Source organism: Anolis sagrei, chromosome 4, assembly GCF_037176765.1.
Source record: "Anolis sagrei isolate rAnoSag1 chromosome 4, rAnoSag1.mat, whole genome shotgun sequence".
Lineage (NCBI taxonomy): Eukaryota > Metazoa > Chordata > Lepidosauria > Squamata > Dactyloidae > Anolis > Anolis sagrei.
Genome location: NC_090024.1, coordinates 22122121 through 22149070, shown reverse-complemented (window position 1 = coordinate 22149070; position 26950 = coordinate 22122121). Strand labels below are relative to the sequence as shown.

At 40.9% G+C, this 26950-nt stretch overlaps 1 protein-coding gene across 1 annotated transcript; it reads left to right on the top strand.

The window, feature by feature from the left end:
• The first annotated feature begins 104 nt into the window (after positions 1–104).
• On the top strand, positions 105–25828 carry MAL2 (mal, T cell differentiation protein 2). Its single transcript, XM_060775818.2, has 4 exons — positions 105–363; positions 15107–15277; positions 20917–21087; positions 23301–25828. Exons 1-4 carry the CDS (start codon positions 223–225, stop codon positions 23370–23372), a joined length of 555 nt encoding a protein of 184 aa, XP_060631801.1. The 5' UTR covers positions 105–222; the 3' UTR covers positions 23373–25828.
• The last annotated feature ends 1122 nt before the right edge of the window (positions 25829–26950 follow it).

Sequence of the window (26950 nt, the reverse complement as noted above, 5' to 3'; positions counted from 1 at the left end):
GAGAAAAAATTAGAAGGTGGGAGCAAAAGTAGCGTCGGGAGGAGGAGGAGGAGAAAAGGAGGCGGTGGCGGAGGAGAGGGCGGCGCCCGACAAAAGGCGCCCTCCTCCACCTGCGCTTCTCCTCCCTCTTTCTCTCCCTTCTCACCTTCCCTGCTTGCCTCCCTCGTCGGAGGCCACGTCCGGGCCTTGCTCCCCTCCCTCCCTCCTTCCTTCCCTGCCGCCATGCTCCCTGCCCGCGGCGGAGGGGGCTCCATGCCGCCGCCTCCCACCGCTACCGCCCACTACCCGCCACCTCGCATCACCCTCCCTTCGGGGCTGGAGATCCTGCGCACCTACTCGGGGGCCTTCATCTGCCTGGAGATCGTAAGTCCACCAAGGAGGGGAGAGGAGGGGAGGGGAGGGGGGTCTCCCTCGGGATAAACGCTCAACAAGTGGGAGAGAGAGAGAGAGCACGCTTTGGCTGCACCCACTCTGTACATTAAGTCATGCACCCACTTGTTGGCACCGCTCGAATTGCCCTGGCTCAAAGGCTGAAGAGAATTGTAGCTTGACGTGGTCTTCAGCCATGGCCTTCAAGACATGGATTCAGACAGTATTATTTCAACAGTGTAGATCAGGAATGGGCAAACTTGGGCCCTCCAGGTGTTTTGGACTTCAACTCCCACCATTCCTAACAGCCGGTAGGCTGTTAGGAATGGTGGGAGTTGGAGTCCAAAACACCTGGAGGGCCCACGTTTGCCCATGCTTGGTGTAGATGGGGAGGGGAGGGGAGGAGGGGTCTCCATCGGGATAAACACTCAACAAGTGGGAGATAAAGAGAGAGAGCACGCTTTGGATGCACCCACTCTGTACATTAAGCCATGTGCCCACTTGTTGGCACCGCTCGAATTGCCCTGGCTCAGTGGCGTGGAGTCCAGAGAATTGTAGCTTGACATGGTCTTCAGCCATGGCCTTCAAGACATGGATTCAGACAGGATTATTTCAACAGTGTAGATCAGGAATGGGCAAACTTGGTGTAGATGGGGAGGGGAGGGGAGGAGGGGTCTCCATCGGGATAAACGCTCAACAAGTGGGAGATAGAGAGAGAGAGCACGCTTTGGATGTATCCACTCTGTACATTAAGCCATGCGTCCACTTGTTGGAACCGCTCGAATTGCCCTGGCTCAAAAGCGTGGAGTCAAGAGAATTGTAGCTTGACGTGGTCTTCAGCCATGGCCTTCAAGACATGGAGTCAGACAGTATTATTTCAACAGTGTAGATCAGGAATGGGCAAACTTGGGCCCTCCAGGTGTTTTGGACTTCAACTCCCACCATTCCTAACAGCCAGTAGGCTGTTAGGAATGGTGGGAGTTGGAGCCCAAAACACCTGGAGGGCCCAGTTTGTCCATGCTTGGTGTAGATTTTTTGAGCTCTTGATCGACTCTCTGGTCTTATTTGCATCTGTTGTTGGCAGGTTGGATGTCAAACCAACCAACCAACCAACCCACGGGTTCTTCTATTTCTATGGGTGTCAAATTAATGCAGTTTGACACAAGTTGGACAGCCCTGGCTCAATGCTATAATAATAATAATTATCATTATTATTATTATTGTATTTGGGCCCCCGGTGACGCAGTGGGTTAAAGCACTGAGCTGCTGAGCTTCTTGACCAAAAGGTCGCAGGATCAATTCCAGGGAGTGGCGTGAGCTTCTGCTGTCAGCCCTAGCTTCTGCCAACCTAGCAGTTCGAAAACATGCAAATGTGAGTCGATCAATAGGTACCACTCCGGCGGGAAGGTAACAGCGCTCCATGCAGTCATGCTGGCCACATGACCTTGGAGGTGTCTATGGACAACGCTGGCTCTTCGGCTTAGAAATGGAGATGAGCACCAGACCCCAGAGTCAGACATGACTGCACTTAATGTCTGGGGACAACCTTTACCTTTTTTTATTATTATTGTACGGTTTTCTGGCATTGTATATTTCTGCCGCTTCTGTGATTGTTCATACCACGTGACAGTCACATTGAGGAAAAACAGCAGGAAAAACTCAGCTGTTATCAGGACCTCAAAATCGAACTGCAAAGGCTCTGGCATAAATCAGTACAGGTGGTACCAGTGGTCATGGGCACACTGGGTGCTGTGCCAAAAGATCTTAGCCGGCATTTGGAAACAATAAACATTGACTAGATCACAGTCTGTCAACTGCAAAAAGCCACCTTACTTGGATCTGCACACATCATTCAAAAATACATCACACAGTCCTAGATGCTTGGGAAGTGTTCGACTTGTGATTTTGTGATATGAACTTTACTTAGGCGATCCCTCGTAGTCCAAGGATGATGGTCCTCCAAGTTCAGTGTCCTGGCAGTGGGTCTGTAGGTGACTGTGGAGCCCTATTCTTGATCTGCATCTTCTTCCACTGTGAGGGCATTGGTTTCCAGGTGGAAGGCGGTCTTGGTCGGGGTTAGCTTGACACGCCTTCCTTTTGGCACGTTTCTCTCTTTCACCCTCCATTCGTGCCTCTTCAAATTCTGCAGCACTGCTGGTCACAGCTGACCTCTAGCTGGAGCTGTGTTATGAAATCCAGCACATATATCTCGTTTGCTGTGACAAACTGTGGTTTTGTGTCAGAATAATAATAATCATCATCTTCTTCTTCTTCTTTATTTATACCCCACCACCATCTCCCCAAAGGGGACTTGGGGTGGCTAACATGAGGCCAAACCCAAAAATACAATACAAAGAGACAAAAATTACATTAAAATAAGATACATGAAGTAACAAAATAAAATAAACATTTACAAAATAGCATAATGAGGAGATAGAACACAGTGGGCGAACCAAATGCACAGGATAAAAAAAAGGATAAAACCCTGGATGAGATAATAGTGGGAAAGTGTATTTCTGAGGGAGGAGCTTATAAGGGGTGAACAGTTGGGTTAGACCTAATGCTATGGGAGTTGTAACTTTATCTGGCTTTTAGCCTTTTCTGCCTAAGGGCCCTTCCAGACAGGCTTCATATCCCAGAATCTGATTCCAGGTTTTCTGTTTATCCCAGATTATCTGGCAGTGGGGACTCATATAATCCAGTTTAAAGCAGAAAACCTGGGATCAGAACCTGGCATATTAAGGCCAGGATCTAGAAGGGCCCTAAGAGGGCATCTACAATGCAATTTTGATGCCACTTAAACTATCCTCTTCAATGTGATGATATCACTGGACTTGTCATTTTATATGACCTTTCGGGTTCTTTACCAAAGAGGACTGGTGCCTCACCAAACTATGAGTCTCAGCATTCTGTAGTATTGAGCCATTACTGATTTAATGAATGTTTTATTAATTGTTTTAATAGTTATTATATGTCTCTGTTATATGTAGTGGCATTGAATTACTGCCAAATGTAAGCCGTCCTGAGTCTCCCTTCAGGGGTTGAGGAGGAACAAGATAGAAATGTCGGAAATAAATTAATGGCAGTCATAGTGGTGTCAAGCTGCTTTGTTTCAACAGTGTAGATGTATCCTGTGTTCTTTTCCATACCAAGCCTCGTTGAGTTCACCCAGGGAAAATAGTGCACAAATTGTCATCTTTGTTCACAAGGGATAGGATACTTGGATGCCTGCTTTCAAAACAAAACAAGGTAGGTGCTATATTTGTATGCGTGCATCCACGCTCTAGAACAGTGGTTCCCAACCTGAGTGCCGTGGACCACCAGTGGTCCACAAGAACTAAAATATGGTCCGCCACCTCACCATTACTACACAGTTGCAGTGAGAGCGAGTGGTCTTGCGAAACCCTCTTATAGTACCAAAACTTATTAAATATGTCAACAAAAGTTTGCTCCAGGTACAGTCAGCCCATTGTATGCTAATCAAGGTGGTCAGTTGAAACATTCACACCTAGCTCCAACAGACAAGAGTCCTTTGTCTCACCCTGGTCATTCCACAGATATATAAACCCCTTTTCCTAGTTCCAGCAGACCTCACTACCTCTGAGGATGCTTGCCATAGATGTAGGTGAAACGTCAGGAGAGAATGCCTCTAGACCGTGGCCATACAGCCCGAAAAAAACCTACAAAAACCTTATTAAATATGGTTTTCTGTGGGTGAGCAGATGGTGACTACTGGATGGCATATGTTCTGTATTGGAAACTAGAGCTGATGTAATCTATCAAATGCAATTTTCTGAATCAGCACCCCAAATTACCAAACCGAATTTAAAGTTGACCAAAAACTGATTCGTAACCCTTTTGGTACTAATGTTGGAGTGTGGTCCCTGGTCAAGTGGTCCTGGTAAAAAAAAAGTTTGGGAACCATTGCTCTAGCATTAACACAGTTTGATAGCACTTTAACTACCATGGCCCAATGCTATGGAATCATGGCTTTACAGGATCTTTAGCCTTCTCTGCCAAAGAGTGATAATTCCTCACTGAACTGCATCTCCCAGGAATCCATAGCATTGAACCAAACTATATTACTTCTGTGGTGTAGATGCAATACCCATATTCTATTCTTCTTCCAGTAGCTAGGTATATTTTTTTCTACCTCCCTTTCCCCCTTGTGAGAAAATCACTGGTGATATTCTCCTCCCACTCATCATTGTCACAGGATACAGCATTTATGACAAAAGTTTAGGTGGGGGACCCACACACACACTGATGGCCTCATCACACTAGAGAAAAAAATCCACTTAAAATCTAGTTTCTGCCTCTTCCAGAATTCTAGGGTTTGTAGTTTAGGGAGGAGTCTTTAACAGACTCACTAAACTACAAACCCCAGTAGATCTTTTTCTCTCTAATGCGATGAAGTACTGAGTTGGGAGCAGAAGACTGGGTTGCTTTACTTTCTAAAAAAAAAAAATTCACTGCTGAACAAAAATATTTCTGTCTGTTATGCAAAGGGGAAAAAGATATTACAGCCCCATTAGACTAAAATTCTTGATGGCCAATCTCATTTTCCTGCAAAATCTCTCCGAGCTCCGACATATCTTCTTTGTTGCATTTTTAATGGTATTTTTCTGACTCACACACTTTGATGTCTTTCTATTTTGCAAATTAATTTTATTTTCCTGAAAGCATAGGTTGTGGATTTTTTAAAAACACTCTTGACAGAGGAATGCTAACAGAGAACCAGAGTGATTTAGTCCTCACTCTTAGACTGGAGGATGATCTGGGTTCAGGTTTTCATTGGAGCTTACTGGCTAGTAAAGGATGCTGATATGTAGAGTTCAGTAACATTTAGAGGGCCACCCAGTTCCCATCCTTTTAACCCTTCCCATTGGACTCCTTTGCATCTGTCAGGCTTCCCCAACATGGTGACCTCCAAACAGTTTTGGTTACAGCAGTGGTTCTAGTCCTGTGGGTCCCTAGGTGTTTTGGCCTACAACTCCCAGAAATCCCAGCGAGTTTACCAGCTGTTAGGATTTCTGGGAGTTGAAGGCCAAAGCATCTGGGGACACACAGGTTGAGAACCACTGGATTATAGTTTTATTCTTTGCTAGGGCAATGCTAGCTGAGGTTGATGGTTTCTGTGATTAGCCTATTTGGAGGGTGCCAGGTTGGGGAAGTGGCTCATGGACTCCCTCTTCTCACTAAAATAATCAGACTAAGCTGCTTTGTATCAATTTCATTATTCAACCATGAAGCCCAGTGATATGATTGCTTAGTTTTTAAAAAAAATATATTTTCCATCATTTGAATAATATTTTTAACTCATATTATATTATGAGCTGTCTTGAGTCTTTGATTGGGAGAATGCTGGGACATAAATGAAAGAAATCAAATAAATAAGTGATTGGCACTCAGTCCATCATGTATGAATTTGGATCTTTTGTCCTAATCTTGCTCCTTTATAACTGAGGATCAGTTGCACCACAGCATGCATATAAAGTGTGTGCCTTTCTCACATTTAATCTCTAACTCTTTTCTGCACCACATCATCCTCTATCCCCTTCATCTTAACCTTAGCCAATTTTGTTTACAGCCTATAATGGCAGTTGTACAGATCACAATCTTGTATGCCATCAAAGATTCATCTCATGTAGGTGGAGCACCTGAGTTGACACCTTCTTCTGTCCAACAAGGTCCCTCCTTTGTGGCCTGCAGAGACCGTTCTCCTCACCAAGGAGGTGGCAGCTATTGGAAAATCATCACTTCTAGTTATAGAACTGTTAAAGTTGGTAATTTTATGTCTTAGTTTTTGTGTCCAAGTCTCATTTCTTGCTTGAGGGGATGAAAACAGTAAGCCGACCCATTGTTTTTGGACTACACCCCCCAGCATTCCTCACATTGGCTAGTATGCAGACATGGGATGTTAGGATTTTTATAGTTACCATCACCTCCTACACTTTTCCTAAACACACCTACATCACTGAGACACCTGTTTTGATTATAACTCGATCTGCTCCTCCCTGCCTGGATTCTTCTTCTGAATCATCCACTCTTTTCTTTAAAGTTCATTATCTTCCTGTTATTCAGTAGTGATAGTAGCAGGATGCATCCCTCCAGTCCCTATTCCTAAGATCCTTAAATAGTACCATATTTTAAAAATGTAAGGACAGCAAAAACTATAACAAGGTTCCCTTTTTACAATAAATATGTTTCTCGAACATGTGTGCATATAGAGCAGTGGTTCTCAACTTGTGGGTCCCCAGATGTTTTGGCCTTGCATTCCCAGAAATCCAACAGCTGGTAAACTGACTGGGATTTCTGGGAAATGTAGGCCAAAACACCTGGGGACCCACAGGTCAAGAAGCCCTGATATAGAGTGGTTTTCTTAAAAAGTAATATACTAGTTTGTATACAATTAAAGTGTTTATGATGTATTGGAGTCATCTACCTATATACTCTTTTGCCTTGGAGAATGATACTGAGTTGGGACCGAGTAAGAGATGAGGAAGTAATTATGCACATATGTGATTTCTGTTTGGCTGTTTCTCTATGTAAGTGAGAAATTCTGAATGAGATCATCTGCTTAATAATTTAAATTGGCAGACCCAAGGCAAATTTCTGGGAATAAGCTTCAATGAATATAATTGGATTTAGAACACAAAAAATATGGTGTACATAGAATTTATGACATAACTTCCAACATTTCACAGATGAAAACCAGGACATGTGGCCAAGCAACATCAAAGTAGGTTCAGATGACAGATGTTATCAGTGAGGAAGAATATAACATCTTTAAACAACTACAGCAGTTTGCTTTTGCCTTAGCCTGTCGGGGGGGGGGGGGGACAAGATTCCGTTTTTTCCTCTCTTTCCACTCGGGCACTATGTAAATTTCAAACTGCATTATATGGCCAGTGTAGATTCATATAATACAGTTTAATTGACCATATAATGCAGTTTCAATTTGCATTATATGGCAGTGACTGAAAATGAAGGATAGCAGAAGAGTGAATCAGAACATTTAGAGGGAAGAAAGTGAGCTTCTGGCCATAAAGATTAGGACAGCATCTCTTCCATGAGGTGGAAAATAATTTTTGTTCTTGTTTGGTTAGTAGGATTGCAAATACTCAACAAAGTTCAGGTACTTTGAGGGCGCAAAATATACACACCCTTTTAGGCAAGTGAGTGGAGGCAGTTGAGAAAGATACTAGGATCCAAATTAGGGCAGGGAGATGTGAAGACAGCATTGCTACACCTGAATTAACTGGGAATTTCAGCAGCTATAGCCTGTTGGGTTTACATAATTTTTAAGTGGATGATTGCAAACCGAAATAGGCCTAGTCATAAAGATGAAACTTGGAAGTGCAGCTGTGAAGAAACTAAACAAAGCCCTCAAGTATGAATATATATTACTAAATATGAAAGTCAGAGTCATCCATACCAAATAATTCCTGTTTCTATGAGCAGTTGTGAAAGCGGGACAATACAACTGACAGGAAGTGTTAAGCATATTCCTTCAGGGTCAAAAAGACAAATAAATGGGTCTTAGGGCACGTCAAATAGAGTTGTGCACATAATTTGTTTCTCTTGTTTCCTTCGTTTCTTGGAGAACACTGAACAGGAACACCCCTCCTGGTACGAAAATCTGGTCAACACGAAAGTAGACAGGAGTGGGTCCTGGCTCCTGGTCTGCTTTTCGGCATTACTGAGTAAGAGGCGCTTGAATGCAGGCACTGGCAGGTGTGGGAGCTTTCTGAGCCTGCACACACCACACACACACACACACTTTCCAAGGAGAGTGCATGTGTGGCATGCAGGAGCACCGTCACCTGCCAGTGCCTGCAGCCAAGGACCTCTTACTGTAGAGTAAGAGGTGCTCAGCTGCAGGCACTGGTGGCTCAGGTGCTCTGGGCCTGCATGGTGCGTACACACTTTCTTCCCAAGGAGAGTGCATGTGTGACGTGCAGGAGCACCCACACCTACTTGTGCTGCAGCTGAGTGCCTCCTCTAGAACAGAAACAGCTGGTAAGAAAAAGCCTCCTTAAAGAGCACACTGGGAAGAGGAGTCTGGATGGAACCCCCCCCCCCCCAAATAATGAGCCGATAGCACAGAAGAATGAAAACAGATAACAGCCTTCCCGATTTTCAAAGGCTCCCAAAAAATGGATCGGGGCCCCCACCAAAAGCCGGGACATGAAATGGGTCAAGGTTTATCCCGAATCCAAAATCCTAATGTCAAGCCTGAACTCATCTTAGAAGTGGAATGATGAAACTGAAGTGATGGTGCTTTGAACATCATAATGCTTAGTAAAGTGGAAGATAGTAGGAAAGGAGGAAGATCACAACACAAATGGATTGATTCAAGAAGGAAGCCATGGTTTTAAGTTTGCACTACATGAGCAATGTGATCAGTAGCTGGGAAACGTGGATGTCTCACGTTCATTGGTTTCCTGTATGCTGAAGCCAACTTGATGGCAAATAACAGCAACAAGGCTCGTCAAGGAAGCTGCGCCTCTTAAAAATCCTTATTCTACACAACTGTTTAAGCTCCTCTTAAATCTTACTATTTGTTCATTAGTTACATGTATACCAGCTTTCCCCCAGCAAGCTCAAGGAGGCTTGTATAGCCTATTCCTTCCCACAAATCTGTGAGGTAACTCAGACTAAGACAAGATGACTGACCTAAAATCAATCAATGATTGCATGGCTCAATGGTAACTAGAATCTGTATCCCTAAGTCTAACCACTACACTCCTCGTGCCCCTGTTTATTTAACCTGTTTCCTAAATACAATATTGAGTCTGACGAATGGAATGTGCACTTCTATTCAACCTGAAGACAGCTGCCAAAGACACCCTTAAGACCACTTATCCCTGATTTCGCTTACCCATGTCCAAGAGGGAATTGGTCTTTATAGGAATTAGCTAGGTCCTCCGGGCAATGCTCCCCCCAGAAATTACCATGGTGTTGTATTGGAGGACCTGCTAAATTGAGGATTCCTCTGTAGAAATCTCTAGGTCTTTCCAATATAACTTGATGGTAAGCTGGGGATAGAAGTGAGGTACGGTCAGTACATTCATTCATATCCATAGTTTCACAAAACCATGATCCAACTGGATCTTGTGGAGATGGGTGTCTTACTATTTGTTCTCTGCCCAAGATTCTTAAATGTTGTGTGTCTTTGTGCGTTGGGACCATTAAAACAGAACTTGAAAGGAATACCTTGGAGGGCTACAAAATCAATGAATCTTCCAGTCAGCATAGCCATAAGAGTAATTAATGGCTTGACACTTCTGAAGGTCAAAATAACCAATGGACAACTATAAGGCTCACTTCAGTTGTGTTTACAGAAATGCTCGCAGTTAAAATGCACACAGCCCCCACCTTCCAATTTAAATATCTCGCTATTGGCTTTCACTTCTCCGTTGTAGTTCAATACTTTCCTTTTCTCAATTGCCACATAAACCTAACCAATCGGGGAACTCATAGTAAGCATTTTGACTTTCCAGCTCTGTGACACCAATGTGATTTGGCAGCACACCATGATGACTGAGGGATAACAAAGTGGCATTGCCCTTGTTGGCGTGGGAGGGTGAGGGCAATTCTCCGTTGCTGAGTCAACCAAGCTAATGTTCCCTGCCTTGCTGCCGTGATATCTGTCACATTGTGAATGGGATCTCATTGGTCCTGTTTCCTTAGCAACAGGGACATGTCTTGTTTGCATATAGCCTTCCAAGCCTTCATTAGAAAAAAACATGAAAAAAGATGTGCAGTGGCTATGAAAAACAACTAGAAAAGTGAGCAAAAATTACCACTGCAAAGTTTGCCCCATTTCCTTTTTCTAGTATTCCTTGTATGTAATTTACTAAAGCACCTGAAACTGATTATTACCCTTTCTCATTACATAGTTATAAAGTTAGGATTGCACTTTAATAGGCTCCGTTCTATGCAATTCTGGGATTTGTTGTCTGTTGGAGCATTAGAAATCTATGACTGATAATTCTATGCATCTCTTCCTAAACTGTAAATCCCAGGATGCCATAGGATACAAACATGGTTTTTCGGGCTATATGGTCATGTTCTAGAAGCATTCTCTCCTGACGTTTCACCTGCATCTATGGCAGGTGTCCTCAGAGTTTGTGACCTGAAAAACCTACAACAACCCAATGATTCTGGCCATGAAAGCCTTCGACAATACATGATAGTTAAAATGCAAACATGGTACTGCAAGGACTATGATCCATATTAATACAGTAAGATTATTGTGGCTGCAAGGAATATGTTCCTGGCTAGATTACAGTTATCCGAAAACCACAGATACAACTGAGTGCCATTCAATTATCTTGTTTTTGGTCCCAGGGTACCTGCTCAATAATCCCTACTGTGTGCAAACCCATCCAGGATGGGCTCATAACCCAGTTTCTAGACCTGAGCACCACTGTCTTATGCAGGTTGAGCTTAATTTTATGAGCCTCCATCTGACCCATTACAATATTCATGCACTGGTCCAGCACTGCTTTAGCCTCAGTTGACTCCAGCAACAAGGAAAAGTGGGCCAGACTGTGATGAGCAGTTCAACATTCATTATGACTTCACAGGTTGACTTTGTTGTTGTTGTTATGTGTGTGTGTGCCTTCAAGTTGCTTCCCATATATGCTGACCCCAAGGAGAACTTATCACACCGTTTTCTTGGCAAGATTTGCCTTTGTTTCAATTTCCTTTGAGGCTGAAAGAGTCTGACCTGGCCAAGATTACTCTGGGTTTCTATGGGAATTCGAACCTTAGTCTCTATGCTCATCTGTATCATGCCAGCTCCTCATGAACTTCAAATAGACAAAAAAGAACCCATCTCAGGGTTTTCTTAGTAAGATTTGTTCAGAGGAGCTGAGATAGTTGATCTACTTAGAAATCAGTGGAATTAATAAATCTATTATTGCAACTGTTTCCCCCATGAATTCTTGTCAGTTTTACTAAAATTTTGAATTTAGAGTTTATGCCAATTTCAGTAAAGTGTAAATTCTGATTAAAGTTCTAGCATAATCCTATTCATGAATAAGTGCTATAAAATTCACTGGGACTTCCTCCTAAATAAGTTGAGAATCTTGCAGCTTCTTTCTCTGCCAAAGGGTGTGTTATTTCTTTCTGTTTCCAAACCCTTTACTTCATGATGCTAACAGGTGTATTCACCATTTGCCCATGCTGGAAACAGTTGTGTGTAATTTATAATACAAACATATTTGTCCCATATTTGCCAATGTGCTCTTTCTGGTTTTTGTTTAAACAGTTGAACTACTTCATGTTTTGTTTTTTGATCTCACACCTCCAAAGGCGGAAGAAAGGCATTAAAGACCTTCTTGTAAAGAAAACCAATGCAGCTTGTTATGTCACCTTCACTCCATGGCTTTCCATGTCCTATTTGTGATGTGTGCGTTTAAGACAAGATGCAGTTCTCCATGCTTCTTGGACTGTAGGTCCCATGAAGCCTCACCAGCATCACCAATGGAATTACAGGATTTGAAGCCCAGCAAAATTTGGAGGCCTGTGCTTTGACCATCCCAGCTCTAATGCAAGTCTCAAGAACATTTAGTCATCTAGATCAGTGGTCCTCAGGCTTTGATCCTACAGTTGCTTTGGACTTCACCTCCCAGAATTCCTGACAATTAGCTATGCCAGCTGTGTTGGGACTTGAAACACCCGGAGAATTCCAGGTTGAGAGCAACTGATCTGGTGATTTTTTTTATATGTACTTATATCCTAACTTTCCCCCAGTTTGGGACTCAAAGTAATGTGCAGCCATTAAAACATCCAAAAGCCCTTCTCTTACAGACATTAAAAAGGAAATTAAATCAGAAAAAATCAAACCAGATCAAAACATAATAAAAAACGCAAAAATAAACAGTACATTATGTAAGCCCTGTTCCTTTTGAACAATCAGTCTCCAAAAGTATGCCAAAACAGAAAGATAGAAAGAAGGATGCCGATTTAATTTTACTATGAAAGTGGTTCAATAACCGAGGAATAACCACCAAAAGCCCACCATATTTCAGCTCATAATAGTTGCACCCCCCCTTTTATTGAAAAAAGGGGGTGTGACTATTATGTGGTGAAAATAAATGTGCCTTTGTTTCCTGGATTCTGGTTTGGTTTTTAAAAAACTATTGTACTTCTGGGATGAAGAGGAGGGAGAGCAACCTCAGTGTTTGTTCAAACTGTCTTTGGGAGGGAATGGAATTTCTCAGTTTTATAAAAACCTGTGATTTTATGCGAGGAAAAAATACCATTTTGGGACCCCAAAAAATGGATGTGTGCCTATTATATGAGGAAATATGGTATGCCCACCAGATATATCTGTGGAGGTGGTGGTGATAGAAATGCAACAACACTTACCACTAATGAAGGAAGGATACCTCACAGTGGGTAGTGGTAATAGTTAGACAATTTGGGTGACCTAAAATGCCCTCCTTCTATCCTGAATCTCTGTGATGTAAACTGATATTCTTAGGGATGTTTTTTCAACCTCTTAATTTTTCCCATGAGTTCATATAGCTAGGTTAGATCAGCAACCTGAGAACCTTGATTCCATAATGGAATATTGAGAGTGGAGTACCTTAGAATAGAGATCCTACAATAAAGCTTAGTTTCTTTCTCCAAGCCAGTGGCGTGTTTGCTCCTCAAATAAGATCTCTAATTGTTGAAGGTGGGGCAGAGGGAAGGTGCTTCTCAAAAGATCTCAAAACACAGACAGGTTCACATGGGAGAATTAAGTCTTCAAATAACTTGGACCTGAGCCCATAGGTCTTGGTAGGTCATAACCTGCACTTTGAATTGTAACAGAAAATTGAGTGGTGCACTGCTGCAAGAAGGAAGTTGTTTGCTGCCTTTAGGCAACTTAAGTTATCAATCTATCTACAGTAATAAGGCCCATAGTCTCCCAATTCTTAGAAGACTCAGGCAGCATGGCCAAAAGAATTGGATTATTTATGTAATAACATAGCCAAAATATCTGGAAGACCAGAGCCCTTCAGACATGTTCTACTGAAAAGCTAACAGCTTTTTCTCTAGCAGGGATGGTAATTAGTGAACTGCTTCTCCCAGTGTCCCTAGTAGTAGCTAAAGGTGAGGAATTATTTGGGACCTGCATTATTTACATTTCTATTAAAGCAACAAAATGCGTGGAGTGATAGTGGAATCCTATATATCCATGTTATTGTGTAAAGTCAAATCTGTCACAGGGGTTTTTGTGGAAAAGGATGTATGACTAGTCCAGGTTCACCCAGTGGGTTTTCATGACCTTTAAACCCTAGTCTACAGATCCAACCAGTCCATATTTCAGGAAATAAAGCCTGACTGCTCATTGGAGGGAAGGATATTAGAGGCAGAGATGAAGTACTTTGGCCACATCATGAGAAGACGGGAAAGCTTGGAGAAGACAATGATGCTGGGAAAAATGGAAGGAAAAAGGAAGAGGGGCAAGATGGATGGACGGTATCCTTGAAGTGACTGGCTTGACTCTGAAGGAACTGGGGGTGTTGACAGCCGATAGGGAGCTCTGGTGTGGGCTGGTCCATGAAGTCACAAAGAGTTGGAAGCAACTGAACGAATAAAAAACAACTCCACAGTCATAATTCAACATGAATTACTGCATAATAATGATGCCCCCCCCCTTTTAAGGGGTTTACTCTAGAGATATAGATACAAAGCTTTTCTGCTGTGAAGTTAAAATGAAAGAGGAAGCACGCCTACCTTCTTTATAGCATTCTAAAGGCAGTCGAGAAGAGCTAGTAAAAGTAAAAAATAGGTTTGTAATTATTTAAAATTTATTTTTCTTAGCATGACCTTTATGTTTTCCTCAGCTGTGTGACAAACAGAAGTGCATAACATGATTTTGCTTCCTCTTGTGCAGAGAAACTGATAGGGAAGGCTTCAGTTACTGGATAATTTGCTGCCACCTGTCTATTAAAGGGACATGGCCCCTTTTCTGTCATAACAAAAAAAATCCACACCCAACCTGATGAAAGTGTTGGTCCAGTTGCTGAAATGGAGACAAGAATTTATTTATTTATTTATTTTATTTACTTTGCTTATATACCGCTGTTCTCAGCCCAGGGGCAATTCACAGCGGTGTACAACATAGAAAGAACAAGGTTCAAAATGCAAGACACAATATAAAATAATCCACAGTCCATCATTAACAAAAAACATCATCAAAAAACATCATCATTACTACAAAAGCCATTCCGCGTCATCTCATCGTCAAAACCACAATCCAGTATCATTTTCCGTTGTTCCATTCCTAGTCAATTACCAATCATTGCACTTCTTGTTCGACAAGAACATTTTAAAATTCACTTAAAAAGCAAAAGTGTCATTGAACATGGCTAATTAATCATCAAAACTACTCAGACTAGTAAACATCATGTGTCTCACCCCAGAAAAGTTACTGTTTATGTTTTGCTTTTTGTTTAAACATTAACAATATTAGTATCATTTTATGAAAAGAACCATATTACAGATAGTATACATGCCAGCTTTGCTTTCGTCAAGTGTAAAGAACCGAGTCAGTGTTCCACATACTAACATTCCTAATACATTCCAGAAGATCTCTCCTCTTTTGGCAGCATTCTTTATGGATTTTACTGCATTTTATATTCACATGCATAGAGACCTGATTCATTTTCAACTTTAAACAAAATTATTTCCTCCTCTCTCCCTTCCCCTTTCTTTTTATGTTCTTTTACAGCTTTTTGGAGCGATAGTCTGGATTTTAGTCGCTGCCACCAAAGTCCCTTTGCCACTACTACAGGGATGGGTGATGTTTGTGTCGGTGACGGCATGTTTCTCCTCCATCTCCTTCCTCAGTGTGTTTCTCTTCAGCTACAGAGAAAGAATTTCTATTGATTGGAACCGTGTGGTAAGCATTTCAAAGACACTTAAAACTGGGTTTTGAAGAAATGGGGATACATATATTGCAGTGCAATATGGCAATATTTTAAATCTCTTGTTAGATTATTGGTTTTGTGATGCTTGATGCTCTGCGCTTTAAACGAACTAGACTTAAAATTGATTCAACAAGATACATGTTGCCATGGTTTTACTCCACTCTGTACCTTTAATAACCACATACATGATGGTCCAGAGATAGTGCTAATCTCAAAGTGAATCTGCGCTACACGAGTTTTGTCAACTATTATATTATTTCAGTTATCTTGAGTCCATTGTCAATATCATGGGATCTGTAATTGAATGAGGTTCTGATAATTCTCTGGAAGTGAGTTCTAGTATTTTTGACAGAGATGTCTTAACTCTCCAAAAAAACAGATTTCATAAATGAAGCAATGGCAACAGAAACAAAACTGGTGTAACTGTGCAGATGCATCTCCCATGTTGTGAAAAGCTGCATTTATTGAGTTCTATATTACAAAAAGTATCAGGTCAAGTACGCTATTCTGGTTTTGTTTCTGTGGTCAGCTGTACAGTAGGTTTACTACGGCTCTGTGTTGCAGTAACTTCCTCCTCTGAGATTTGCACAGTCCTGTCTTTTCCTCCTTTCTGATTTATATCACATACCAGTGGAGGGATAAGCAAATAAGGCCTTTGTTTATGATCCTTTTTACAAGTCTAGACCAATGAGAGGGACAGGTATTTACAGAAGTGGTTTCATGTGTTTCATTTGGAATCACATAGGTTTGGTGCAATGAATTCACTACCATTTTAAACTCTAGCATTTTGTGAAAGAAGAGAGAGAATTCCACCTACAAATCAGTTGCTGTTCTAACAAGTTTGTCAATCATCCCACCCCCTTTTACCAATGCTATTTTGCTCTATGACTTAATCAAATAATTAATTGACGTTTAGATCATCATGCGGTAATGATTTCTTTGAATAGTTCAGGGAGGCAAATACATACCCACAATTTAATATTAGGCTTTTGTAAATTTCCACTTTTATTAAAAGAAAAAATGTTTGTGTGTTTGTATTTCTCTCTTAATGACAAATCCGCTGTATATGTGCCATTTTTTTCTTGGAAAAAAGTGTTGTTTTTGCATCGAGACTGGTAGCATGCATATTTGGTTTGTGAATGTTGATTTTGAGATTTCTCATTCTTGCTTATGCAAGTTGTAAGAAGATACTTCAATCATCGACTATACACTTGGCTTGGAGCTTATCAATGTTTTGGCCAATATTATGCCATCTTGTGAATTCTGAGGGGTCTAGACTTTTTTTAAAAAAGTAACATTTCCAAGTTCTACCTACTATGTCTAGAAGTAGATCTGTTGGTCTTAACAGGCTTTGACTGTGAGCAAACCTGTTGTGTAGCAATTTGCATCAGCCGCTCCAAGTCCCCTCGGGGAGATGGGGCGGGGTATAAATAACATTTTATTATTTATTATTGTCAGGAGTTGGTATTGGTAAGATAAGGAGCAGATTTTGCTTTTTAATTGAGCATTTCTTATTAATTGTTTGCATAGATCAGCATTTCACAACCTGGACATCGGGACCCTGGGAGGGGAGTTACGAGGGGGTGTCAAAGGGGTCGCCAAAGACCATCAGAAAACACAGTATTTTCTGTTAGTAATGGGGGTTCTGTGTGGGAAGTTTGCTCCAGTTCTATTGTTGGTGAGGTTCACAATGCTCTTTGATTGTAGGTGAACTATAAATCCCAGCAACTACAACTCCCAAATGACAAACTCAATCCCCCCCCCCAACCCCCTCAATATTCAAATTTGGCATATTTATCAGGTATTTGTGCCAAATTAGGTCCTGTGAATGAAAACACATCCTGCATATCAGATATTTTCATTACGCTTTTTAACAGTAGCAAAATTACAGTTATGAAGCAGCAACGAAAATAATTTTATGTTTGGGGGTTACCACAACATGAGAAACGGTATTAAGAGGTCATGGCATTAGGAAGGTGGAGAACCACTGGTATAGATATTTCACCAACAATGGTGCCAATCTCTGATACACTGGGAGAAACATCTGTTCAGTCCCACACATAAAATAGCTTATCAAGACCTGATCTAATCAATCAAAAAAGTCTTCTGTTTTTAAGGTGAGGTCTTGGCAAGAAGCTCTATAGCAGGCAGGTCTGGGCAAGCATACAGAATAGGCGTGGGCAACATATTCCTCATTGCTGCCTCTTCTGGCAAGGCTTGATGGGAGTTGCAGTCCAACAGCATTCCTGATCTATGATATATATTCCAGAAGTCTTGTGAGCGATTTTGGAGAGGAGAGGCCCACATCTAAAAGAGTTAACAATGTTACAACACCAATAGATGGGGAATGCCGTAGTAATTGTTTTTCCCCTGTGGATGAGCTTGTCAACTTCTTATACATACCATCTATATAGCATTGGTTCTTGCCTGCATGCCCTTTTTTCAGGGTGAAAGCATTATAAGAGGAGAATTGGGGTCCATGCAAAATTCATGCAATTTGACACCACTTTACCCGCCAAGGCTCAAAGCTGTGAAATCCTGGAATTTGTAGTTTGGTGAGGCACTAGCACAATTTTCAGAAAAGGTGAGAGTCCTTGTAACTACAGTAGGTGTTGCTTATCCAACATAAACAGGCTGGCAGAACATTGGATAAGCGAAAATGTTGGATAATAAGGAAGGATTAAGGAAATGCCAATTAAACATCAAATTACATTATGATTTCACAAATTAAGCACCAAAACATCATGTTTTACAACAAATTTACAGAAAAAGCAGTTCAATACATGGTAACATTATGTAGTAATTACTGTATTTACCAATTTAGCACCAAAACATTGCAATGTATTGATACAGCTATTGATCTGGGTAGGAGGCAGACTACATTGGATAATACAGAATATTGGATGAGTGAAGATTGGATGAGCGAGACTCTACTGTATAACTCTTGTGATTCCATACCATTGAGCCATGGCAATTAAAGTGGTGTCAAACTGCACTGATTCTACAGTACAGAATTAATGTAATACAATAATTCTGGGGAGCACAGAACCTTATAATAATCCTGTACTTGAAATGTTGTTGAAATGTAGATATTACATTCAGGGTTGGATTCTTTTTCAAAATAAGCCTACAGTTCTTTCCAGCTCAGGTATGAAGGCATTGGTGGGCTGAAATGAATGGAAGCATTTTCTTTCCCCAGTTCAAAAGCAAATTGATGCCAACTCCTAAGCTATCCTTAGTTGGACAACACAGAGTTGGCGTTTACTGATCTTTGTCTAACACTGGACGCTGAATGCGTATGGATTAGGACAAGCCCAGACCTGCTTGTGGTGTGACTTGTCCCTAAAGCCTTGTCTTTAAAACTGAAGAACTGTTTTAATGGATTAGACAAAGACCAGCAATTTTTCTCAGCATTGTCCGTCTCAATACTTCTATTCAGCCAACAGATAGTACATATTGAAGTTGGTTTTCCCAGCTCCTGATATTCCAAGATTTCTTCATACTGCATTGGCCTTTTACAATATGTGGACAGTTGTTTGGTCAGTTCTTTTCCAATAGTTTTGTGCTTTGAAATGACATGTTACGAAGAGGTAATAAACCAGGGGCTTATGTCCTTCTACCAGAGATTTCTCTCCTGGCTACAAAAGTCTTGGGATTTTCAGAGTGGCAGGATGATGGCAGAGTGGCAGAGTGGCAAAATCCCAAATCTTGGGATTTTGCTTCTACTGGTAACAGAGAAGTTCATTGTAAGAGTTGCCAAGAGAGGGAGGAAGTTCCAAGTCAGGGCAACTAACTGGGCAGAGGAAATGAGATAATCTGCTTCTTAAATCCAGCACACACTGTACTACTCATAAGGATGTGTGTACTTCCTTCATCCGTGAAGGTGGTAGATATTTGGACAACAGTGGACTACAGTAGAGAGCCCAGCAGCATAGAATAGGAATGGTGGTTCTCTTCATCCATATTTCTTACAATATGTTTATTATGCTCTGTGTTTTAGTTGATCTTCCTTAAAAGGACCCCAGCTCTGCTACGTAAGTGTATTGGTGAGAAAAGACTTTAAAAATAGTTGTACAACAAACTAATTGGCTTCTCTTCACTGATTTTTATGATAGTCTAGCTAAATGCCCTTTTGTATTATGGCAGGGAAGAATTTCATGTGACTGGTGAGTTGCAAGTGCAATGCACTGCACTTCTATTATTAAAAGTAACTGTTGTGGGATACAACTAGCCAAGTCCACTTTAGTGTCACTATAGGTGGGTTTTTTTATCATGTCAGAAGCAACTTGAGAAACTGCAAGTGGTTTTTGGTGTGAGAGAATTGGCTGTCTGCAGGGATATTGTCCATTTGACACCCATATGTGTTACCATTCTGTGAGCGGTTTCTCTCATGCCCCCACATGGAAAGCTTGAACTGACAGATGAGAGGTCACCCCATTTCACAGATTCAAACTGCCCTCCTTCAGGACAGCAGTTCAGCCAGCACAAGAGTTTAACCCATTGCACCACCACAGCTCCTAAGTCAGAGTTAACCTGAAAGTACACAACAAAAACATCACCACTAATTTCTAATGCTGGAAACAAAGGATGGGCTGTCATTGAATCTAAAAATTTCCTGTACCAGTACCAGTCTGTTTTGGAGTGGATGTAGTATCTCTACATCACATTACATGATCTTTCAAATAAAATCCTAGGAGGCCATGACTCAGCACCATCGTTCTTTGAAGCCCCTTCCACACAGCTGAATAAAATCCCAGATTATCTGAATTGAACTGGGATTTATGACAGTGTGGACTCAGATATTCCAGTTCAAAGCAGATATTGCGGGATACTCTGCTCTGATATTCTGGGTTATATGGGCTGTGTTGAAGGACCATGAGACATCTACTACTCAGATCCAGAGTTAATAGTTTTGAATTTTTCCCTTATTTGCATGCCGTTCACCCTTTATTGCTTGATGTCTCCAATTCACTTGGGTTCCCAAAACCTTATATCTGTGGTCCTAAAGTTTGTGATACTAGTGCATGGAATATAATTGTAAAAAAAAAGTATGTTTAATTCTGGACCGGTTACTACTAGCCTTCATATCCTGCCCAAGTTCTGTATGTGGTTGCAAAACATATTTTCTTATGCAAAACGTATGTGAATTTTCATATGCATTTTGTTCTTAATACCGGCATTTTTGCACATTTAAAAAAATGTGTTTATGTAATTTTAAACTATACATTTAATGGAGTACATTCAGTAGTGTATATTTATGTTTCATGTACTCCTTATACACATAAGCATTCAATGTTTGTTTATAATTTAGGGTAAGAAATAGATTTGTGTACATTGAACAAACGTAAAGCAGAGGCGTAGCTAATCTCAGCCATCTATGTGGACAGTTTTAGCTTTTGTACTATTTTGGATCTTGAAATTCTGGATAATGGATGCTCAACATTTAATGCAAATTTATTTTCTATTCCTAATTTATAGTTTAAGCCACATTTAATCTTGACATCTTTATCCATATTTAAAACCAGTTTATTTTGCCCTGTGGAACAAAGCATGTGGAAGTCTGGTTTTTGCCTTCAGCTCAAACTAATTACGTATCTTCTTTTCTTTTCAGGATTTTCTTTATCATGCAGGTGTCTTTGTCTTTTATTTTGGAACATTTCTTCTGCAAGCAGCCACCACCTCTTTGCATTCTTATCCATTTAAATTCCATCAAGCCACCAACAGCACCAAATATACCCCAATTCTTAATGAGCATGAATACAATTTAAGCATATCGGCTTCTGTAAGTATCACTCCGCTTCATTCTGAACTTGGTCTAACTTCCTAATAAAATAAATAAATAAATCAGGGAGCCAAATGATGAGATAAGAATCTCTATGGGTCACATTTTCCTGTTTTTCTCTAGTTGGGAGTAGAGGTAAGTTGGGTTAGGCTAGAACTGTAAGAACTTAGCTCCAAGGAGATCACTCTCTTCCTAAACATTAGGAAGAACTTCCTGATGGTAAGAGCCATTCGGCAGTGGAATATGTTGTCTCTGAGGTCCTTTCTACACTGCCATATAATACAGTTTATCAAGGCAGATAATCCAGTGTCGTACTCCAGAGCAGGAATGCCTCTGACTGGAAACACCATACCAGCTTGGTAAAATCAGCAAGCAGTTTATTGTAGAATATATGTAGGCAAAGCAGTAAAAACAGTAAAACCGTAAAAGTCCAAAATCCAAGATAATCCATACATTTTAAAAGGAGACCAGGGTCGTTGTTGTTCATTTGTTCAGTCATCTCCGACTTCGTGACCTCATGGACCAGCCCACGCCAGAGCTCCCTGTCGGCCGTCACCACCCCCAGCTCCTTCAAGGTCCATTAGTACATGGAAATCCATGAAGCAAGGCACTTGAAAACATGAAACCAAAACAGCAGGAACTCTTAAGCAAAAACTCAAACTTGGCAACAACTTGATACATGAAACATGGAGCACTTGAAAATGAAACTGGCATGAGTTAAAGATGTTGACTCAACTGAGACACTAGCCTCCCATGAATGATTATAAACCCTTTCCAAAGGCCAAAACTGACAGGAAAGCAGTCTTTCTCACTTTCCCCACTAGATAATGGTTCGTTATCTTTCTTTTGTTGTAAATGAGAAGAATGCATAAGATTCCAAAAGTTCTTTCTCTGCCTACTAAAACTTTGCTTCCTGTCCAATGTTTCACTATCATCTCCCTCCGCACCTGCCAAAGCAGTCTCAGCATAATTTTCAGGCTATTGCTCTGAGAAAAGCAGTGAAAGGCCTTTCCCAGGAATGTGACCTTGCTCAGGCCTCTCTTCTGAACTTTACTTCAGGCCAGGCAAACCTGCATCTCCAGGCCCATCATCAGGAACATCATCCCCATTCCCATAATGCATATCAACATGAACATCATTCCCAACATGAACATCATCATGAGTCTCATTCACAATCACAGGATGAACAGGCTAACATACAACATCCAAATTATCTGCTTTGAACTGGATTATATGGCAGTATAGACTCACATACCATCCAGTTCAAAGCAGATAATGTGTATTATCTGTTTTGATAATCTGGATTATATGGCAGTATAGAATGGGCCTGTGATTCTAAAGTCTGGTATCCATGACTTCTCCCACTCTAGTGCCAGATTCCTTCTTCCAATTTACTTCTCCTTTGTAAAAAAGCAAAGAAAAGTTATGTGTTGTTTGAATGGGTGACGAAACACCAGAAAATGTGAGAGCCCTGTGTAAAGAGTGGGGGTAGTCTCTTAAGAGATGCTCACTCTAAGGGTTCTAAATCTGACCAAAGGCTTGAGACTGTTGAATCTCCTTTCCTGTAGTTTAAAGCCATTGTTCCGCATCCTAGTTTTCAGGGCAGCAGGAAACAAGCTTGCTCCCTCCTCCCTATGACTTCCCCTCACATATTTATACATGGCTATCATGTCTTCTCTCAGTCTTCTTTTCTGAACTCTTACTTACTTAGGCAATCCCTCATAGTCTGAGGATGATGGTCCTCCGAGGTCGGTGTTCTATCAGTGGGTCTGTAGGTGACTGTGGAGCCCAATTCTTGATCTGCATCTTCTCCTGCAGTGAGGGCATTGCTTTCCAGGTAGAAGGCGGTCCCTTCCACCAGGGTTGGCTTGACGCACCTTCCTCTAAACATGAAGTCTAAACATGCCCAGCTCTTTAAGCCTGTCCTCATAGGTCTTGTTCTCCAGACCCTTGATCATTTTTATTGCCCTCCTCTGGATACATTCCAGCTTGTCAATATCTCTCTTCAATTGTGGTGCCCAGAATAGGACACAATATTCCAGGTGTGGTCTAACCAAGGCAGAATAGAGGGGTAGCATGACTTCCCTGGATCTACACACTATCCTCTTATTTATGCAGATGATGAGAATTCTATGAGAACCATAGGATAGGAAAAGCATGTAGGCAGCTCAATTGGATGTGAAATTCACTTTGCTTTCTCCTCCCTCTTGCAGATTTTTGCTTTTGCAACAACAGTTTGTTATGGATGCAGCACAGCCCTTGCTTTAAGAAGATGGAAGCTATAGCACCACAAGAGAAAAAGACAGCTGGAAAGCATCCCATCTGCTTTGTGTGTTTGTTCGGATGATCAAACAGGATTCGGCCCACTTATCAAATAAGAGTGACATTCCAAAGGATATTAGGAGTCCATTTATATTTTTCTAAAAATGTTGATATGCAAAGAAATAAACTCCATGCATAATTAATACCTTTTTTTGACAGGGGAAAAACATGTTTATTGTAAAATTGTTTCAGATGTGCCATTCTACTTTAATGGCCTCATTTGCAGGTTGCAAAAGTGGAGGAACAGCATTTCGGGGCCATTTTAAAAAAAAATCAGGAGAAATCCTTGGCATTTTTGGACTGTGGACAAACATGGTGGGAGCAGCAAGGACCTTTGTGTGCAAGTTTTTCTTTTAAAAAATGCCAACTTGCTCATTGCCATTTGCAGCTGCCATCCTCTCCCATCCCAACCCACATAATGTTACATCCAAAGCCTCATTCCATATGGGGAACATGGTGGCAACTCATCATGACCCCAGTTTTGTTACCTGATGAATAAGCAGAACAATTTGTTAAAGAGGAAACACATATATGAAACATTACTGTTTTCAGCATTTTCCCTCTCCCTTCTTCCCTTTCTCCCTATACTCTCTCCATTTTAAACAAAATCCAAATAATTTGAAAGTGAAGAAAAAAGTGCCGTGCAGGATATTTCTGCTCAGCTTTGGTTTATTTATTTCTCTGGTTTTCAGCTCCTTATTTTGATTGAACCTACTAGGAGCATTATCCTCTGCTAATGGATAGTATTATAATAAAGCTGAGTGGGAATAATCAGTAATAGAAAATTTTTGGTGCTAAACTAATGCTTGCAGGACATTTTAAGAAATCCATATAGATGTGCTGTGCATTGCACACATGCAAACACAGGGAGGCAGCTATAAAATGCTCAACTGCAAACTTATTTCAGGGAGAGAGTATGGCTAGGTCTATGGTCATGGTTTGCTAGGTCTGTGGTCACAATTCTTGTCACACATTTACAAACATTTTACGTTTCCAAATCCTGTTTAGATATAATATTTCTTTTCTGTTTGATTGATATTGCTATGAGCCTGAGGCTTTGGAAATCTAAAATCCTGACAGCCCAACCAAGTGAACTTGTTGAAATGACTAGCAATTACTCAGTATCAATTGGTGTAGGAGCCCCCAGTGATGCCATGGGTTAAACCCTTGTGCTGGCAGTACTGGACTGACAGGTTGGAGGTCCGAATCTGGGGAGAGTGCAGATGAGCTCCCTCTGTCAGCTCCAGCTCCCAATGCGGGGACATGAGAGAAGCCTCCCACAAGGGATGGCAAAACATCAAAACATCTGGGCCTCTCCTGGGCAACGTCCTTGCAGACGGCCAGTTCTCTCACATCAGAAGCGACTTGTAGCTTCTCAAGTTGCTCCTGACACACACAAAAAGTATCAGTTGGTAGATTTCTCCATTTCCTAACACTTTTGTGCTTGATGTCTATATTGCTAGGTTCATGGGGTTTTGTATTAGTAATTAAAATGTAATATCTTAGGAAACTAGCTTTCCTTTTTTAAATGGCCATTTCTGGGAAGAGACCAGAGTACTTAATAATCATCCACTACATACAGGGGTCTACTTGGAGTTAGTAGAGTGTGGTGTTTCACCTGTAAAGCTCGCAGCACTTTAAGGAAGAGATCATAATGAATTTGGTGAATGATTATAAAAAGTGTGTATTACTGGCAGAGAACAGAAGTGTCCCTTTCTAAATTATTTTTGATTTCTTGCTTGGAAACGAATAGGAGTATCTCTATTCAAAGTGAAACCATTTGAATATGGGAACTACCTAGTTCACAAGTCTCAAAACTCTCTCAAAGCACAAGTTTTAACAGTTTGGTTTTTATTGAGGCACTAACCTGAAAAAAATGTGCTCTGGGTTCAAAATGTTGTTAGACCTTTTTTATTTTTTACACTTATAGACTGAGCCAACATATTTAAACCCCCATTTTAAATGGTTTGCCTGCTTGATGTATCTAATATCTGTTCTTATTTCCATACTGCTAAGATACCATATGGTTATCAGTCCACAAAATGAACCCATGTGCTGAATTAACATATATGTCTTACTTTGATGTGTGCTGTGCACGTCTTGCTGCAACAATCTGAAGTCCCACCCCAAGTTTTGTAGGTAAAGTTTTGCAGGTGCGTTTTTTTCAATCTGTGCCAATGCCTTTTAATCTTAACTTGTGATTTCCAGTTTATAATACAGACAACTGCTTTTCTCCAAAACAGCTTTAGATATTTAAAATCCTATTGCTTTTTATGTTATCCTATTTCATTATAGCAAATATATTTATAATACAAAACACATCTGATGCACTTGTGTTTTGAGTATGGAAATGTGCATTTATGGCTGACTGTTGTGCGGATTTGCTTCCTGTAATCATAAAAAATTGCACTATTTTATATTTGAGGCTCCAGGTTCTTGAATCAAGTGCTTATTAATCTGGTGTTACATTTGTTCATTTTTCCGGTACAAGTCCATTCAAGCACATATAAATGGATCTGGTTTCTTGTCATGTATCACCTCGTTGTGTTAGGAGCCTCCGGTGGCACAATGGGATGCCTGCCATAGATCCAGGCAAAATGTTAGGAGAAAGTGCTTCTAGAACATGACCATACAACCCGAAAAATATACAACAACCCAGTGATTCCAGCCGTGAACGCCTTTGACAATACACTATACTTAACTAAATAATTGATACAAGATTCTGGACATCATTTTGAAGAGCAAGAAAGCAAAGAAATACTTTTAGAATTGTAACAACTATAATTGATTCCTCTAGGAGCTGGGAATATAATAAAGTCCCATTTGAAAGTACCTTGCCAGGCATTGGGATGAAACCTGAATAGTATTAAAATATGTGTGTGTTCTTCCCATTTAGCAACAGTAGATGGCGCCCTAACCCTAACTGACATTTCACAATACATAATCTCTGTAGTTTATTGGAGCCCTATCCTGGAGGAGGAGGAGGAGGAGGAGGGTAGATGCAACAAAGAGTTGAAAGAGAATATTAAACAGATAGAAAGAGACATAAAGCAGGCATTCTTTAAAATATGATCTGCATTTTCAGAAACTTACTTCTTGACATTATCATCATCATCACCCGGAGAGCATTGTTTGAGGAGCTGTGCTATTGTGTTGTGAATCTTCTACCTCTAGTGTGCTTGCAATGCCTTCTTCATATGCACAATGTTCACCTAATGATTTCATCTATTAAAGACTCATTACTGAATATATTTAATAATAATAATAATCAGATGAAACAATAGATCACATCCTCAGCTGCTGCAAGAAGATCGTGCAAACAGACTACAAGCAGAGGCATAACACCATTGCTCAGATGATTAATTGGAACTTGTGCCACAAATACCATCTGCCTGCGACAAAGAACTGTTGGGATCGCAAGCCAGAAAAAGTTAGAGAATGAACACGTCAAACTCCTCCGCCGGGACTTCTGGATTCAGACAGACAGAGTTCTGGAGCACAATACTCCTGATCTCACGATTGTGTTAAAAAACAAAGTATG

Excerpts from the sequence above, each read along its gene's own strand:
- MAL2 (XM_060775818.2), top strand. The coding sequence starts at position 223 with ATGCTCCCTGCCCGCGGCGGAGGGGGCTCCATGCCGCCGCCTCCCACC. Across the intron at positions 364-15,106 it reads CCTTCATCTGCCTGGAGATC|CTTTTTGGAGCGATAGTCTG; the intron begins GTAAGTCCACCA and ends GTTCTTTTACAG. Across the intron at positions 15,278-20,916 it reads CTATTGATTGGAACCGTGTG|GATTTTCTTTATCATGCAGG; the intron begins GTAAGCATTTCA and ends TTTTCTTTTCAG.